The sequence below is a fragment of the Miscanthus floridulus genome, chromosome 2 (assembly GCF_019320115.1).
Source record: "Miscanthus floridulus cultivar M001 chromosome 2, ASM1932011v1, whole genome shotgun sequence".
Classification (NCBI taxonomy): domain Eukaryota; kingdom Viridiplantae; phylum Streptophyta; class Magnoliopsida; order Poales; family Poaceae; genus Miscanthus; species Miscanthus floridulus.
The window spans coordinates 14,713,764-14,731,911 of record NC_089581.1 but is presented as its reverse complement, the minus strand read 5'-3'; the positions used below and the strand labels follow the sequence as shown (position 1 = coordinate 14,731,911).

At 48.5% G+C, this 18,148-nt stretch overlaps 1 protein-coding gene and 2 pseudogenes across 1 annotated transcript; 2 read left to right on the top strand and 1 right to left on the bottom strand.

Annotated features, from left to right (window-relative positions):
• Positions 1 to 1,325: 1,325 nt before the first annotated feature.
• LOC136536129 (beta-amylase 2, chloroplastic-like) lies at positions 1,326 to 3,507 on the bottom strand (annotated as a pseudogene).
• A 5,035-nt stretch (positions 3,508 to 8,542) lies between these two features.
• On the top strand, positions 8,543 to 9,969 carry LOC136538011 (uncharacterized). The gene is made up of 3 exons (XM_066529994.1): positions 8,543 to 8,641; positions 8,980 to 9,100; positions 9,206 to 9,969. The coding sequence occupies exons 2-3, from the start codon at positions 9,014 to 9,016 to the stop codon at positions 9,779 to 9,781; spliced, it is 663 nt and encodes a 220-aa protein (XP_066386091.1). The 5' UTR covers positions 8,543 to 8,641; positions 8,980 to 9,013; the 3' UTR covers positions 9,782 to 9,969.
• A 2,387-nt stretch (positions 9,970 to 12,356) lies between these two features.
• On the top strand, positions 12,357 to 13,502 carry LOC136536128 (uncharacterized; annotated as a pseudogene).
• The last annotated feature ends 4,646 nt before the right edge of the window (positions 13,503 to 18,148 follow it).

Sequence of the window (18,148 nt, the reverse complement as noted above, 5' to 3'; positions counted from 1 at the left end):
AAACAGACGGGCCCTTCTCCATGTCACAACTTGATAGCTTGGCATGTGCATGGATCAGAGGTCTCGAAGGCCAACAGATGAACCAGACCAACCACGCCTTTGTGATGTCAAGATAGAAGTGCCCAGCCTTTTTGGGTTCCATGTCTCAGCATCCGGCAAAGGAGCACAGCACAAGGGCCCATGCAGGAACAGCTGCTTGTGTGGGCCGTCTCTTTCCTGATCAAAGCGGTCGAATGCCCCATTGACACTGGGCCTGCCTGGCCATCCTCTGTGCATCGATCCATCCGGCGCTCTCGGGCGCTGCGCTTTGCGAGGGGCCGACGGCTACAAGACGCATGTTCCATGGCGCTTTTGCTGGCTGTGCAACTTTTATGGTGGTCTCTGGAATGTGTATGCCCTTTTGATTTTGAACACTGCTGAGCATGATTGTGCATGTAGATCATGTGTATGGATAGGTCTGAAATGCGCTTTCGGTTTTTGACCAGACTGCTGTTTTTTTTTTCCAGCATGATGCCCAGTTTGATAAAATGGCAGTGCTTGTCTATTTTTTCCCCAATATGGTTGGTTTCTGTGTTTATTTTCATGATTTCATCTCCAACAAGAACACATACTGGCATACTGCAGCAACATAACTTTGTCTTTTTGAACTTCCATTTTCCCTCTTGTCCAATGAGGCTACGAGTGTGGCTGCTTTAAGGAACATTCTGAGGTCAAGAAAGAAGCTCTTGGTAAGCTTTACTGAAAAGAAAGGAAACAGCAGAAGTGTGGCGTGGGGAGAAAAAAAAGAGAGCATGCCAATGTCTGATGGTACTTGATAGGGAGAGTAGTTAATCTCTTCCAGCCCAACCAATGAGCATCAGAGCTCATGGCTAATTTCTGAAATCTGACAATCAAAATACACAAAACTACCATTTTTTCTCCTCATGCTTTATTATAAGCATGAACAAAGACTTGCTCTTACAAGTACTTCTAATGCAATGAGGGGTGGATAGTAGGAGAAGCAAAAGAAGCCTTGCCAACGTAGCATCAAAGTCATCGATCAGGTTTATATTAGAGTTAAATGCACCAGAGATCCATTAACTTATGAGGAAGTTTCAGTTGAGTCCATCAACTTCCAAAGTGGTTTTTTTGGTCCATAAACTTTTAAAATGGTTCACTGCCGTCCATACCTATTTATTTAACCTTAAATTCAAAACACATTTGTAGAAAACCCCTTCCCACACGCATGCAGTGCATGCGTGGCCGGGTTTAGTGCTTTACTTGCTCGTGCCTTCCTCCACGTACGACCATCTCGGCAGTGGGTGGGAACGCCGGCCACCTGCACATCAATCGGTGAGCGCGACGGCGGCCTCGTGCACGAGCGGCTGGGTGGCGTGCGCGACGCCCTCGGCCTCGCGCTCCACCTGCTCCCGGCACGCCTCCCGTGCGCCCGGCTGGGACATGCGCTTGACGAAGGCGGTGAAGCGGCGCCAGTTGTCGGGCTGGAACAGATCGGGCCCCATGCGCAGGTACGTGAACGCCACCATGCGGTCCTCGGCAGCCCTGTCGGCGGCCGTGGCCACCACCTGGTCGTGCGCCGTCTCGTCGTAGCGTGGCAGCGCGTTCTCCCCGGCCAGACCGACACCGGCCTCCCGCGCCGCGGCGGCCACCTGCTGCACCAGCGCCTCGGGGCGGCACTGCGCGTCCTGCGGCTGCTCGTGGTCCCGCATCTCGACGCACGTGACGTTGAGCACGGCGCCGTGGCGCGCCAGCATGCGCGCAATGGGCGCGTACCCGTCGTGCTACCGGGTGTTGTAGTGTAGTACCCCGCCGTCAGCTCCGCCGCGTGGGACCGGGTGCCGTAGTGCCAGTGGATCCCAGCCACCTTCACCGAGATCTTCACGCCGGGGGACCCCGTGAACACGCCCGTCGCCGCCGACAGGATGCGCTCGCCGTGCTCCAGCAGCATCCTCGAGTACCAGCTCATGAAGAACTGCCCGTACTCCGTGCTCCACCCGCCCTCACGACGGAAGAAGCCCGTGTCCTCCGGCCAGTCCTTGTAGCCGCCGGAGTCGCCAGGACCCGCGTTGCCCCACTCCGGCTTGCCCACGGCCTCGGCAGCCGCCTTCAAGCTACTCAACATGTACTGCATGAATGCACATGGATATCGCAGCAGGTCAGTTACAAGCTCTGAGAGGGGTACAAAAAAACGAACGAGCACGCATGCTGTACCCTGTCATAGCACTGGAACTCGCCGATGCCAGGGAAGGACCAGGTTGCGTTGCTCTCCGGGTAGGACGGGTAGCGCAGCTCGCCGGCGGGGCCCATGCCGACCTGGACCTCCACGATCGTAGTTCCGGTGGCCGCTCAAGTCAGTGTAGGCCAGGTCCTGATCCTTGTCCATCTCCTCCACAACCCATCTCGGGAGCGGTATGCTGCAACGTCCAGGATGTGCTCCATGATGGCCGCGAACTCGATCTGCCCCGGGTGGTGCTTCAGCTTGTGGATCAGGTGGTCGGTGTACTCGGGCTTGCCGTTCATCACCTCGCAGAACACGGCGGACATGACCTCGGCGAGGACGGCGAGGACGTTCGCCTCGAAGAGCACGATCGACGCCAGCCCAGAGCCGACGGCCGTGCCGTTCACCATGGCGAGCCCTTCCTTGGGCTGCAGCTCGAAGAAGCCGTGCTGGATGCCGGCGATCTTGAAAGCCTCCGCGGCGTCCACCTTCCTGCCGTCGGGTGCCACCGCCGTGGAGTTGGCCCGGCCGGTGACGAGTCCCGCGATGTAGGAGAGCGGGACCAGGTCGCCCGACGCGGTGATGGTGCGAACTGAATGAACTGAATGAACTGATCAATACCACCTCAAATATACAAGCTGAAACTCAATCTTCGGCTCCCTCAAACTATCAAACCAGCCCGATCCAGTGAAAGGTGTAGTAACAAAAATTGTAGAGCTAGAAGCGATCTACAAGTTTGTTTACATGACTTTGGGATTATTCGGTTCGGTTTGCAAACTACACCCTCAACTGGTACTTCGGCAACAACCGAGAGCGCCGTGAAGAGCTGCGTGCACGCCGGCAACACCAGCAGCGTGCTCGGCCAGCACCGACCGCATCTTCTGCATCAGCGGGTAGTTGGCGCTGCAGGGGTCGTCCGCGTACGCGAACACCGCCTCACGGTCGATCGCCGTGAGCAGGTCCTTCTCGCAGAACTGCGCGCTGTGGAGGCCCTCCGTGGCGCTAGTGCTCAGGGTCTTCTTGGCCACCGTCATCACGCAGCTCTTCACGGCGCTCTTCAGGTTCTCCTCCAGGTGGCGTAGGTCGACGGTCTGGCACAGCACGATCAGGAACGTCGACGACATGAGCTTCAGCACGTCGACGGCCTCGGCGGCCAGATGCAGGGCTGCACCTTCACGCTCGGCCTCGGCGAGCCCAACCTCGCCGGCAAGCCCGTGCTCGAGTACGACCCGCACGAGCTGCACGCGCTCGAGCCCAGGCCAGCGCCGGAGCCATGCATGCACCTGCATGCGTGTGGGGAGGGGTTTTCTGCAAATGTGTTTTGAATTTAAGGTTAAATAAATAGGTATGGACTGCAGTGAACCATTTTAAAAGTTTATAGATCCAAAAGGCCACTTTGGAAGTTGATGGACTCAACTGAAACTTCCTCATAAGTTAATGGATCTCTGGTGCATTTAACTCTTTATATTATGACTCAAGAAGGACACATCAGTAATTAAGAAACTATTATTCTCACCCTGGTTCCTGACCCATTTTCATGATGATCCCTAACGGCACGAGCACGATAGACTTGGCGCAAGGCACGAGTGGAATGTTAGGGTTTTACAAGGCATGATGAGGTCACACGCTGCTCATGTGATGGACGGAACTCATGGAAGTCTGGCTGGCTTGGTGATTTGTTTAATAGAACCTGCTGCGGGCAATTAAGTTACTGGAACCAATGCGCTTTCCGGGAAAGTTCAGCAATGAATTTAAGTGCCTAGGCTTAGCTCCTGGATTGCTGCCAAGCATGCTTCACTCTTATCATTCCTACCATTTTAGTTCTGTCGCTATGTCGCAGCTAGTATCATCAAGTGCGTCCTAATAAGCTGATGGACTTTTTCCAAAGGCATCTATCCTACTTACTGCTTTGACGTTTTTACATTTTTAACTGGGCTCTTTTTAACTAGTACTTGGTATAAGTGTAACAATCTACCCTTCTTTGTCTCGAACAATAGCACTTCCGGATTAGTCCATTTCAGCCTTTCAGAATCCATGTGTTAGAGTCTTACAGAGATGGTGTCAATGCAATGCTGTATATGCTGTGACACTGTCAGCACTTCAGTAGTAGGGGTATATGATATGGTGTAACTCATCGTGAGATGCCAAATTAAATGAAGCCACTACCACTAAGTTTTGGAGTGTCACCACTAGTCTATCCCAAACTGAAACTAGTGCATTGCTTAATTTGTCGAAGCTCTACTGCCTTTTCAGCGACCGGTCGAGCAAGCTTGTCCAGAGATGGCGATTCCAAGTTCTAGTAATAACTCGCCACCCTGCAAAACTAGACAGCAGTAGTATATATACTATTATATTGTATATACGTTGTATTTGTTAAAAAGAAAAAAACATACGTGGACACCATCACGTGATGACGGGAGGTCGGGAGGCCCATATGATGCACTGACGCGGCCCATGTGACAAGGGAACTCTAATTCTCCAAAGTCCAAAAGTCTGGTACGTGCGCTCCATATACGACCCTTCGAATTTCCTAATCTAATCTCGATCAGACGGGGAGCCACGGAGGAACACGTGCGTCGCCTGACAGGTGAGTCTGTGACGCCCTGGCCGGCCACGGCCCTTGGTGCCATGCCGCCCTCCGCCATGCTCTGAATGCTAGATCAGAGGATCGCCGTCTAATTCCCACGTCCTGTCTACAGAATATACGGTTGCGCCACTCAGGACTTATCGTCTTGATTCGCTATTTTAGTTAGGTAAATTTTAATCTTTGCTCTTCGTGTTTTTTAGAAAATTGTTTTCTACATTCATAGCTATTTGGTAACATTCATAGCCAGTTGAACCTTCTAATCCTCCACCTGATCAGGTTGAACTAGTGGTGGAAGACCGGTGGTTGATCTGGTTGATGAAGAAGATATAGTAAGACATTCATATTCCTTGGAAAGCGTCGAATAAAACAATATGAAAAAATAGCATTGTAAGCCTCTGGTGCTCTTTTATGCCTATATTTAAACTATCGGTATGGCTTTTGAACTATTTATATTGTATTTAGTAGATGATTTCAACTTAATCCTTGAATTTAAGCCTTATCATGTTACTTAGTGCAAATCACATTGTAAAATTTACAATTGTTACTGAATTGCTAAAATTGATTTATCAAATTGTATATGAATTTTTTTTTTGGTGACATACCTAAAGTTACCACTGACTCCATAGCGGCGGAACTATGCGTGCAAGCTCGTGCATGATGAACGGCGCACTGAATTCATGAGATAGCAGCACGTAAAAAGCGAGGGAGCCTTTCGTGCCCGGCTAGGCTATTGCGTGCCAAAGTGACTACTTGTTTCCTCGCAAAGGGATATATTACGGCGAAAGGACACGGATGACACAACATGACAGCGGCTTTCACCCCGTTTCACAAACTTTCTGCCGTTTTGCTCCTTTTGATCCCTTCTTTAAGCTTGTCAACCTTCCATTTTCCATTCCACAGCTTTTTTTTTTCAGTCAAAGCTTGTCGCCATGATGGATCCTCTATAGTAGCTGTAGTGGATAATGCTAGTAAATACCTAGTATTATATAGGAGATTAGCGTGCGCTCACTGGCATGTTTGTTCGTTGCCACTTCAAGCAAGATATATACAATGCGTTTTATTTTTCATAATATCTACTAGCAAACGTACTCGTGCGTTGTAGTACAATTTTACATGGTCACATGAGTCAGAGCACATCAATAATGAGCTAGTTATCTTTGTCAGATTTAATTGGGTTTGGCCAACCATATTTCAACTTAATAAGATAAATTTTAAGGTTCATAATAAATGCTAAATATAATAAAGATTTAATTTATTCAGTATGGTAAATTAATTGATGATTGCCTCGGCCCAATGAGTGGCTATTGTATGCACTTGTCGTGAATTAAAAAAAAGTGGAAGGCAAACTACATGTGGACGCATGCAACACGGCACATGCTTAGGTTGAGCAACGCCAACAATGTCTTTGCCGCTCTAAATTATAACCAACACCATGTTGGAGGAGGATACATTCTTATGGGCCCTCATCTCAAGTCTACGTTTACCACCTAGGCCTTGAATTCCTGTTGTGGGTATATGTTTGCCACCCGTGAGAGCGAAAAAGAATGGAGTAAGGAACGATGGGTCGAGGGAAAAAGAGGTGCGAGAGCGAGGGGCATATGAACCGAAGAGAAAGTGACAAGCTAAGAAGCTTAGAAGAGTGAGAGATGAACAATACTATTTTTAGTACTCCATTAGATATGTAGATAACACGTATAGATAGTTTCTTAGTTCTACAGTTCTTTTATCATATACAGTAATCTTTTTATTATCAGCATACAGTTTTTTGTTTTTCCTAGAGGATTTATTACTTATCTTGCTCAGTCTCCGCAAGACCGCAAGACACACGAAGTAGCACCACAAAGAGAGGTCACTGAGAATCTGCAGTAGCCCAGGACGACCGGGCCGGGCCCATGGGCCGTTGATACCATGTGGGCCCAACGACGCTGCGGGTCCCGCCACCTGGCCCGGCTGCTCCTCCCTCCCGCGGCAGCGCGTGCGCGGCTGTCGATCGCCTCGCCCTCCGTTCTTCCACCCCCGTTCCCCACGCTCCACGGGGCCGCTGATTGAACAGACCATTTCTCACCCTACTCTGCTGCTCTGGGTTCCAGAACCAGAAGTGAACTGACATAAGCAAGGTTTGCATGTGTTAATTAACCCATAGTATTATGCATCTTTCTGCAGGTGTGGCCACTACTCATCCGTTAACCAATTGGGTGAAGCCTGCTTGCGAGTTGCTACTGTATGCATATATAAAACTGCTGGAGTGATCACTACTCATCTGGGGCATTGTTTACTTGCTTCACAGCAGATGCCCTTTCAGCTCATCTTTTCTTGGAACCGCACTTGGGCATGGCTATCTCCTCCAGGGCAGGCACCATGTGGAGCTGTGGAGCGTGACTGCGTGAGTGACATGATGGACTGGTGCTTCAAATGGGAAAGCCACTTTTTGCTGTGGGTTAGTCCTTTTTAACACACAATTTGTCTGGTTCAGCACCCATCTCCTTCTGCTAACACCAGATTATTACTAGCTTCCCAGTGCAATTAGCTAGGGTAGGAGTGTACCTCATCCTCATGCATGTGGTCTTGGGAGTGGGGACTGAGGAGTGAGGACGGAGGAACGGGAAGAACGGCAATCAGCATGTTCGCTGGTTGGTTTCTGGGCTGATAAGCCCGGCTGGTGCTGATTTGTTGTGAGAGGAAAACACTGTTGGCTGGCTGATAAGCCCTGGCTGAAACCGAGCAGGCTTAATGGCTGGACTGGACCACTTGCCGGCCCGGGGCCTGGCCCTCCCACAGAGCACTTCACTGCACTGACCAGAAGGAGAGTACCCAGTCCTTGCCCCCAAATCATGCATGATAATGAGCACTGACTGGTCCATGAATGGGGAATTTGTACACCTTGTAGCATATCAAAATGTTTCAGGACTGTTTCTTGCATCATCATGATCTGCTTAAAATAAAAGCAGTCAAACCGGAGTCAATCTTCGCGTGAACTGAGAAGAAAATCTTCATCACTCGGCTAATACTGCATTTCATGCCCTGATCCCATGTGTCTGATTAGTAGGCATTAATTTCACATCCAATGATCTGAGCTTGACATGTTAACAGCTTCCTTTTATATAACAAAAAATGTTAACCGCTTCAGTTGAAAGAACATGATTATGGTAAAAACCTCTTGTTCTATCACTTGGATCATGATGATGGTATTCTGGAGCGTCCCCTGCTGTACCTACCAAAACCCTAACTTCGAAATGAAAACAGGTGCGATGGTAGAGAAAAAAGGACTGTCCGGTGTAAAATGATTTAAAGCTGCTGTTGACGCATTGTATACACATTGAAAGAATAGAGGTCCACTGACGTATTGCTGTCGTCCAAAAGCTTATCTTTCACCTTACATTTGATTACGCAAAGGCACATGCAATTTAGGCGGTGGTCCATTTCTTAACCCTGTAGGAGTAGTCCTGTTTCCCCCTTGTTCCTGAACCTCTGCAAGAACAGGGCCACAGTGATGTATGCTTTTATCGTTCGGCTTCGGCATGCCTAGTTAAAAATACGGCCACTGTGAAAGGAATCTTACATCATTCGTGTCTTGTCTCCTGCTGCTCTTTTCTTCACAGTCCAGAGAGAAGCGGTTCAGAGAGACAGAGAGAGGCAGGAGCTGCACTGCATGCTTGCTCTGCTTGTGGAGTGGAGTGGAGATGGATGTGTATATAAGGGAAAGCCTGTGGCCTTTGGAGTCATACAATGATCAGAAACTGAGAGTGGCAAGCGCCAAGGAGTAGTTAGAGCTCAGTAGGATACAGTTTGTGAGTCACTTCTCTGACATCCACGGCCACGGGTAGCAGTTACACTAGGTGAGGAATGAACTCCTTCCTTTTGATTCCACTCTGATTTGCTCATCAAGCTTCAATGCTCCCTTCAATCATTCTTAAGCTCTGGAAATTAGGAGTGAGATGCTTTCAGGCTTACCTACCCTTCTCATTGTAGTAAACATATTTTGGATGACACCTTCAAATAACAATCACACTTATTTCAGTCTTATATTTTCCCTTGTACCCGTTGTCCTTCATTTCTCTTTCTTTCTTTCCTCTGCATGTAATGTTGCATTTCTCGATTTCAGTTCAGAAACTTACATTCTTATTATTGCATAGTACTCACCTCTTGGCTCTTGCTTAAATTCACTTCATTGCAGATTGAAAGAGATAGTGAGAAGCACTACTCTCACAATGCCCATGGAGCAAGCATTCAGGCACTGCGATAAAGACACGCTGAAGATGGCCATGCTGAAACATGAAGAGACTTTCAGACAGCAAGTAAGCTCAAATGCTTAGAGAGGTTTCCAGCATTTGAAGCTGCTAGTCTTCAGAATAAATTAAAGCACAGTACACTGATCGACTTCTTCTTCTCTGATGCCACAGGTTCACGAGCTCCATCGCCTATACAGGATTCAGAAGCTTCTGATGCGAGACCTCAAACGGGAGCTCAAGAACCAGAGGAACCTGTCCACCTCGCCGAACGGCAGCTGCACCGAGTACAACATAGGAGCTCTCAGCATGTGCACCTATGAGCACCGCTACGCCGCTCGCGGCCGCGGCGGACACGTAGCAGCGGCGACGCCGACGCCGCGCACCGCTCTCAGCCTCGACGTCGTGGCGCCAGTCATCGAGTACGTGCGGAGCGCGGAGGAGGAGGACGACGACGAAGCGGAGGAAACCGACGACGACGCAGAGCTGGAGCTCACGCTCGCCGTGGGCGGGGGCGGGGCCAAGAAGAGGTACGGCGAGTACCCGTCCGGTGGGGAGAGTCTCTCGTCGTCGTCCACGGAGTCCGACGTGCTCACCGTCTCCGGCCGTGAGTGGCGTCAGGCGCGCGGCACGCCGTATCACAAGAGGAGGCCGGCGACTGGGCTGGACGTGGTGCAGGTGGAGGACGGCGTCGGGGTCCAGCCGCCGCCGCCGCTGCTGTTCCACTGGCTCAGCCTCGAGATGGCATGACGCGATGAGAGGAGGCAAGAGCACATTGCATGTGTTAGTTGCTGCTTGCAGTGTCAGGGTGTTGACTTGCTACTGTTCTTCAGTTGAATGCTTTCTGTGTGTTCAGGTTTAGTGATGGATCAAGTCTAGAAATCAATAATTGACTAGTTGTTCAGGAGAATATGTAGGAGAGTCTTCCAAAGCATAAGGAGAATGTGGGGGCTTTTCAGACGGAGCTGTGTGTGCTGCCTTTCTGCCTATTGCAATCTGCGAGCTTCTACTCTCATCGACGGCCGTGAATCCGTAATACCGAACTTCTGACAATTTTTACAGATCAAGTAAAGAGTTAAGTACATCGTAGGCTAACTTTTTAAACGTGTCATTAAGATCCATCGCTTTGAAACTGTAAATTTAAGTTCATAAACTTTTAAAGTAGTTTATCGTAGGTCGGTACTCCTTCATTTGTGGAATATATCCGACGTGACAATCCATATCATCAGCTAGCGTGCCCCGTTGGTCACGTGAGCTACACTAGCGTGAGGACCAAGTAGGCATCATTTTTTTCTGATGCCCCTCTATAGTTTCCTGTCCCTCCCTCTTCTTTCTTCCTTACCCACTCCCCCCTGTTTTGGACATCACTGCTGCCGCTGCACCTCCCTCGCATGGATGACAACAACTCAAGAATCCAGCTCCTGCACTGTAGGTGGGTTTCTACTAATTAGGTACCTAGGCTGCATGAAACAACGGGTGGTGCGCCATGTACCAAAGCGGAGGAGCTAAATTCAGGATTTGTTTCAATATGCGTTGCACTACTTACCACTTCTTGTAATTCAAATCAGTAGAACACTACCAAAACTACCGCTATAGAGTGGAGGAGATGTATTATTGAGCTATTGATGTCAATTCGAGGGAGTGTGGCAATAGCGGTGACGTCCCGAACGAGAGAGAGAGAGAGAGAGAGTGGGGAAGAAGGAAAAGACGGGGTGAGGTAGGAGGGAGAGGGAACCGTAGGGGGTATCGGCCTAAAAACACCGCCGACTTGATCCTCAGAGCTCATGTGACCCGCATGCCACGCTACATGAACTGCCACGTCGGACCTATTTCCCAAATGAAAGGGTACAGACCAACAATGAACAACTTTGAAAATTTATGAACCCAAATCTACAGTTTTAGAGTTGATGATCTAAATAATACAACCCAAAAAGTTAATTGACCTATGGTATATTTATCTCTAAACTGAATGAATAAATGAAAAAACATGACCTGTTGCAAAATTTAAGGTGCTTTGAATTGAATGTCTGATATCCTGATCCCTAGAAATCTTCGCCACTTACCGATGAAAGCATGTTAGGGAACCTGTATGCCTGCAATAGTAAGAGCTAATCACTTGCTCTAAGAACCTCTTGAATGATGTTAACTTTTAACAATAGCTCATACCAAAACTAGGCTACATTGACAACCTCACATGATCTTGAAATGTGTGTATGACTAATTCTTAATCAAGAGTTAGCTTTTCTCTCTCTTCTATTAAAATATTAAATAAAATGCTTAGAGCTAACTCATAAGTCATTGTTGGACCTGTCCTTAAAACACTAGTTTGTTTTAAAAAAATTATAAGTTGTTTTAACTTTATCCTAAGTCATTTTTTTACTTAAGTTCATATAAAGAAAATCTATTAATATCTATAGTATCAAGCAAATGCAGTGTCAATTTGTGGTAGATTTAATAAAACTAATTTGATGTTGTAGATACTCGTGTAAATCTTAATTTTGGTTAAAAGTTGTCGAATGTTGATTTGAGATAAAAATTAAAACAACTTACATTTTAAACCGGAGGCATTAGCTTATGCAAACTCTTCTACTCGGTGGTGTTTGAGCTCGTCTTCTTCTTCTTCTTCTTTAAAGCATGAGCTCATCTTCTTTTGGACCTGTTTATCAGGAACCAGGAATTCAGATTAAGAAGAAAATGGCTACGGCCTCAAGTCGGGTGCCTGAAAATCAATACTGATGGAGCTTTCATGGAAGCGGATAAGAATGGAGGATGGGGATATTGTTAGATGTATAGGAGGTGTATGTGTTTTCCCTCTACTTGGAGGGCTTCCTTGCATATGTACATTGTGTATACTTTCCCTCTCGGGCCTTGCAATAGATACGGTTGGTCATTCTCTAACAAGGTATCAAAGAGCTAGGGTTTCCTTACCTCAGACTAATCCCACCGATCCGTGCATCGCATCGCGCAGCCGTCGCGAACTCGCGCCGCACGCTCGTGCGCCCCTGCGCGCCGGCCCGCCGACCACTCGCGCGCCACCACGACGCCCGCTCCACGCCATCGGGCGTCGGCCCGCCGCCGCTCGCGTGGCCCTGCGCGCCACTGTGCCGCCCTCCCGCGTCGCCCTCTGCTCCCGCTGCCCTTCCGAGCTGCCCTGCGCGCCGGACGCCTCCCTCCCGCACGCCCCTTGCGTCCTCGCGACTCCCTTCGCCCGCGCCTGTATAGCGAGCCGCTCACTCGTGCCCGTGTGTCGGTCTCGTGCTAGTGAGCCAGCCGGTCCTCCTCTCCTCTCTGCTTAAGAGAGAGAGAGAGACTCGTTCTCTCCTCCATGGCGTCCCCCAGACGCCCTGGCGCTGTTCCGGTCCCTCGGTGCCCCGTCATTTTCAATGGCACCAATTGGGGTGATTTTGTTTTCTATATGGAGGTCCACATGGATGGGCAACTGTTGTGGGGCTACCTCACAGGTGAGCGGATCTGTCCTCCCCGTCCTCTTCTTCCCACGCCGCCCACATACCCGCTAGATGCTGATGATGATACCAAGAGTGCTTTACTTGAGGCATTTGAGGCTGAGATGGAGAGCTACCAGTCTGATCTCGGTGTCTATGAAACTTGGCTGCGCAAGGAGAAATCTGCTAAGGCTATCTTACTTGCGAGCATGGAGGTCAATCTCTCGTTATCCCTTAGAGGTCTTGCCACTTCACACCTTATGTGGGATCACTTCCGTCGCAGTTACGAGATTCGTAATGAAGCGATGTGCCTTGCTGTTGTTGAGGAGGTTCAGTCGCTTCGTCAGCTTGACTCCACAGTTGAGGACTTCTATCATCAGATGACAGTTATCTGGCATCGCCTGGACAGTTTGGGCACTAAGTTCTGTGGTGGTGGTACTTGTCGGTGCTATGACCATCACCGAGAACAGAGAGACACTCTTCGCCTTCACGAGTTTCTCTCTCGGCTTCGTCCCGAGTTTGAGACTGTTCGGGCACAGTTGCTGACTCGTCGTCCGCGCCCATCGCTCTCAGAGGCGATGCCTGAGTTACGAGCTGAGGAGACACGTCTTCAGGCTAGGGGTGTGACTTATGTTCCACCGCAGCCCTCCGTCCTAGCAGCCACACCTCCCTAGGTCTCCCCGCCCCATCTTAGCCCTCTCCTATGGTGGCGGGGGCACCTTCTGGTGTTTAGTGTGGCTACTGCAAGCTCTATGGCCATGAGGAGAAGGATTGTCGCAAGAAGCAGCGCGATCGATTAGGGCGTCATGGCAGACGCTCCTTTCAGGGCTCTGGTGGTTCCTCTACTTCACAGAGCACTCGTTCCATGTCAGCAGTGGAGCAGTAGGTTCTTGCCCTGTTTCGTCGCCTCACTACTGCAGCTTAGGCCTCCGGTCATGGGACTACAACTCAGGCTTCTAGTTCCGCTCCTCCTCCGTCAGGTATATCATCCCCATGGTTCCTCGACTCTGGTGCCTCTTTTCATATGACACCTCATGCAACATACTTGTCCTCTCTATCTTTCCTCGATCCACCTATTTTTGTTCGCACCGTAGATGGCACTTCTCTTCCTGTTGATGGGAGAGGTGTTCTTTTGACCTCTTCATTTAATGTTCCTACTATTTCGCATGTTCCTAAACTCACTATGCAACTGTTGTCTACGGGTCAAATCACTGATCATGGCTGTCGCATAATCCTTGAGTCTGATTCTTATTGTGTTCAGGATCTCCATACGGGCCTTTTGGTGGGAACTGGGCCTAGGCGTCGAGACTCCCAACGCCTCTGGTAGCTTGATTGGTTGCATCTTCCTTCACCCATTTTGGCTCCCACATCACCCAGTTCTCCAGCATCCGTGTCAGCTGCTTTGTCTACCACTTCTTTTGCACAGTGGCATCGTCATCTTGGCCACCTCTCTGGTTCTAGATTGTCCACTCTTTGTTGGCAATGGTGTGTTAGGTCCAGTTTCTGGTGACACTACTCTTCATTGTACGGGTTGTAAACTTGGCAAACAGTTGCAACTCCCCTACCCTTCTAGTGAGTCTAAGTCCCAGAAACCTTTTGATCTTGTTCACTCTGATGTATGGGGTCCTACACCTTTTGTTTCAAAGGGGGTCAATCATATTATGTTATTTTCATTGATGACTATTCGAGATTTACCTGGACTTATTTCATGTCTTCTCGTGGTCAATTTCTTTCTATTTACCAGCAATTTGCCACTATAATCCGTACCCAGTTCAACTCTCTCATTCAAGTTTTTCGTGTGGATTCTACTGGTGAGTACATCTCCACTACTCATCTTTCCAACCTTGCTGAGCAGGGTACTCTTGCCCAATTTTCATGTCCTGGTGCTCATGCTCAAAATGGTGTTGCTGAGCGCAAGCATCGCCACACTCTTGAGATTGCTCGTGCTCTCTTGATCTCTTATATGCTTGCTCCTCATTTTTGGGCTGAGGCGGTTTCTACAGCTGCTTTCTCATAAATCGCCAACCCTCTACTTGTCTTCAGGGTTGCACTCCCTATGAGCGTCTTTTCAGCACCCCTCCTTCCTATAGGTTTTGGGTGTGTCTGTTACGTCCTACTTCCAACACGTGAGCGCACCAAATTCACTGCTCAGTCTGTTGAGTGTGTTTTCCTTGGGTACAGTACAGAACATAAGGGTTATCGTTGCTATGACCCTGTTGCTCGTCGGATGAGGATTTCTCGGGATGTCACCTTTGATGAGTCCTAGCCTTACTATCCTCGTTCCCCTTCTGGTTCTCCTGGTACCGCTGAGTCCCACTCCTTCCTCACTTTACCTGAGTGGTATCTTCCACTGTCGTCACCATCCTCTTCACCACCTCAGGTATCTTTTACTCTGCCTCCACCACCACCACCACCTACTTCTCCACCTTCACCACCTCCTCCTACCTCTCCACCACCAGTCTCTCCTCCACCATCATCATTGCGTCCTTCCCGTGAGATCACTCACTACTACACTCGTCGTCCGCGCCTTGCGCCGCCACTTAACTCTTCTCTTCCATCCTTGGACCTCATCCTGAGTTTCCTCGTTATTCTCTTTGTGACCGCAGCACCCTTCGTCCTCCCGATCGTCTTGGCTTCACTGCTGCCATCTTGTCTGAGCCCGCGACCTATCGGGAAGCTACAGTTCACCAGGAGTGGCAACATGCTATGGCTGAGGAGATTGCTGCCCTAGAGCATACTGGCACCTGGGATATTGTTCCTTTGCCACCTCACGTCACTCCTATCACTTTGCAAGTGGGTGTACAAGGTAAAGACCTGCTCGGATGGCTCTCTTGAGCGCTACAAGGCTCGTCTTGTGGCGCGCGGCTTCCAACAGGAGCAAGGTCGTGACTATGAGGAGACCTTCGCTCCTGTCGCGCACATGACTACTATTCGCACTCTTCTCGCAGTTGCTTCTGTTCGTCAGTGGTCGATATTCCAGTTGGATGTCAAGAACGCCTTCCTCAATGGTGAGCTGCGAGCGGAAGTCTATATGCAGCCACCTCCAGGATACTCTATTCCTGATGGCCTGGTTTGTCGGTTGTACCGTTCTCTCTATGGCCTCAAGCAAGCTCCTCGGCCCTGGTTTGAGCGTTTCTCCTCTGTTGTCATCGATGCTGGTTTTACGCCAAGTGATCATGATCCTACTCTTTTTGTTCACACTTCCCCTCATGGTTGCACCCTTCTTCTTCTCTATGTTGATGACATGATCATCACGGGCGATGATTCCTAGTACATTGATTTTGTGAAGCAGTGCCTCAGTGAGACATTCCTTATGTCTGATTTAGGTCCCCTTCGTTACTTCCTTGGTCTTGAGGTCACCTCCACATCTGATGGTATCTTTCTCTCTCAGGAGAAGTACACTCACGACCTCCTTTCCCGTGCTGCTCTCACTGATCACCGCACTGTTGATACTCCTATGGACCTTGGTGTTCACCTACGACCCACTAATGGTGTACCACTTGCTGATCCTACTCGCTATCATCAGCTTGTTGGGAGTCTTGTCTATCTTGGGATCACTCGTCCTGACATTTCTCACTCTGTGCATATCTTGAGTTAGTTTGTCTCGGCTCCTACCTAGCTCCACTATGCTCACCGCCTTCATGTTCTGCGATACCTTCGTGGAACTATCTCTCGACGCCTTTTCTTCCCTCATTCTAGTTCTCTTCAGCTTCAGGCGTATTCTGATGCAACCTGGGCAAGTGGTCACTATGATCGCTACTCTCTCTCTGTCTATTGTGTTTTCCTTGGCTCCTCCTTAATTGCTTGGAAAACCAAGAAGCAGACTGTAGTTTCTCGCTCGAGTGCTGAGGCTGAGTTGCGTGCTATGGCGACTGTGACTGCGGAGGTGACATGGCTACGATGGCTTCTTGAGGATTTTGGTGTGCCTGCCTGTAACAGAACCGACCAATTATATGAGATTAAGTAAGGAAATCTTCCACCGAAGCAGATAATTTATCAAACTTAAGCCCGTATAACCCGGTAGTCCGTGAAACCACAAAGGATTTCAAACCAATCGACATACAAACCAAGATCGTACAAGTTTAGCAATCACCGTCCCATGTTACATAAAGTTCGCAATGACATTTGGATACATCAGAGTTTAGAACATAAAGTTATTACAATCCGAGTTCAAACTTGAAATAGCGGAAGCAAATAGTTTTAAAGCCACACACACTTTTGGTTCAGATACAGTGCCAGTAGGTAGTCATCTCCAACAAAAGCATCAGATGAGAGATAGGGAGTGACCATTGCCCTTGGTCCTAGTTGTCACCCATCGTCGGGTACAGACAATTAATGCAATAGCCGTAGTACATTTGACCATCTACAACAACAATGAGAACAATGCCCGGAGTACTAGAAGGTACTCAGCTAGACTTACCCGTCTTAAACCAAAATAAAGCGACACCAAGGATTATGCAAGGCTTTCTTTAGTGGGCTAGCCGACTTGTTTGCGAAAAGCATAAGCTATCATGAAGAAACCATGTTAAGTACTTTGCATCATCTTTATTATGACATATCTATCTAGGTAAGCACCTATACTATAGCAATCACTTGATTAACCAATAACATCCAGTTACCAACTTAGATTTAGCATATCCCATACCATCCAGATAACCATCAGTGTTCCATCATAATTACTACGATGTTGTAGCTCGAGTCAAGTGCTCACTATCCAGGAGCGATGGTGATTCGAATCGATTCCTAACCAGCTGGTGATTTATTCCTCACACAAATCACACTCACCGATCAAGTGAGCTACAGATCACTAATGACACTTTCCAAGTAGTCGTGGGATAACAGTCATGGACCGCACTACCCAGGGACCGCCTGATAGCTAGGACGCACCTTGGGCTCACTCTTCACGTCCCCGTCATACCCCCTTCAGCACCAGTCTGCCAATTCGAGTTTATCCTGGCTCAAATAGTGTCACTAGCTTCGCGGTCGAAATGTACTTTATTCGGCCAGCTAAATGTGAGGCATACGTTCAACATGACAAGAGAGACGAGCAACGATTGGTCCTTAATCGACACAGATGGAAAACTAACAGCACCCCAGAACCTTGTCTCGTTGCCTCTAACTATTCTGTCCGGTCTCCAATTATCCATCACACATGGTTAATTCTAGGATATCATTCTTTCCATAGCTAAATTCTTCCAGTAACCACCCAGGGTTCAAAATTTCGGTGAAATTTTGGCCAAATTTCACGAAATTCGGTAATTTCGGTGGTCGCCGAAAGAAAACTCTGAAATTTTTTAATAGACTAATACATGTGCTATATAACTCTAATCTTATATTTTTCTATTGTTTATATTGCATATTCTTCTATTTAATAGATATGTAGTCGTAAATCATACTAATATTTGTTTAGACCCAAATTTTTTTTAGAAAAAACATACTTCATGTGCTAATCTCTAAAAAAAATTCGGTGAAATTTCGGCCGAATTTCGCGAAATTCGGTAATTTCGGGGGTGGCTGAAATTTTGGCGATACCGAAATTAAAAACCTTGTAACCACCTATAAATGTAGGTGACCGGAAATTACCGATCGCTACCGGTCTAAGCAAGGCTAAGCAGTTATTCGATCCCGACCTAACAGGGTAAAAAGGTAATAAGGTAGGCAAGGATAATAATAA

Bases quoted from the DNA above. Each gene is read 5' to 3' on its own strand.
- LOC136538011 (XM_066529994.1), top strand. From the start codon at position 9,014: ATGCCCATGGAGCAAGCATTCAGGCACTGCGATAAAGACACGCTGAAG. The intron at 9,101-9,205 runs GTAAGCTCAAAT...CTGATGCCACAG, and splicing joins AAGAGACTTTCAGACAGCAA to GTTCACGAGCTCCATCGCCT.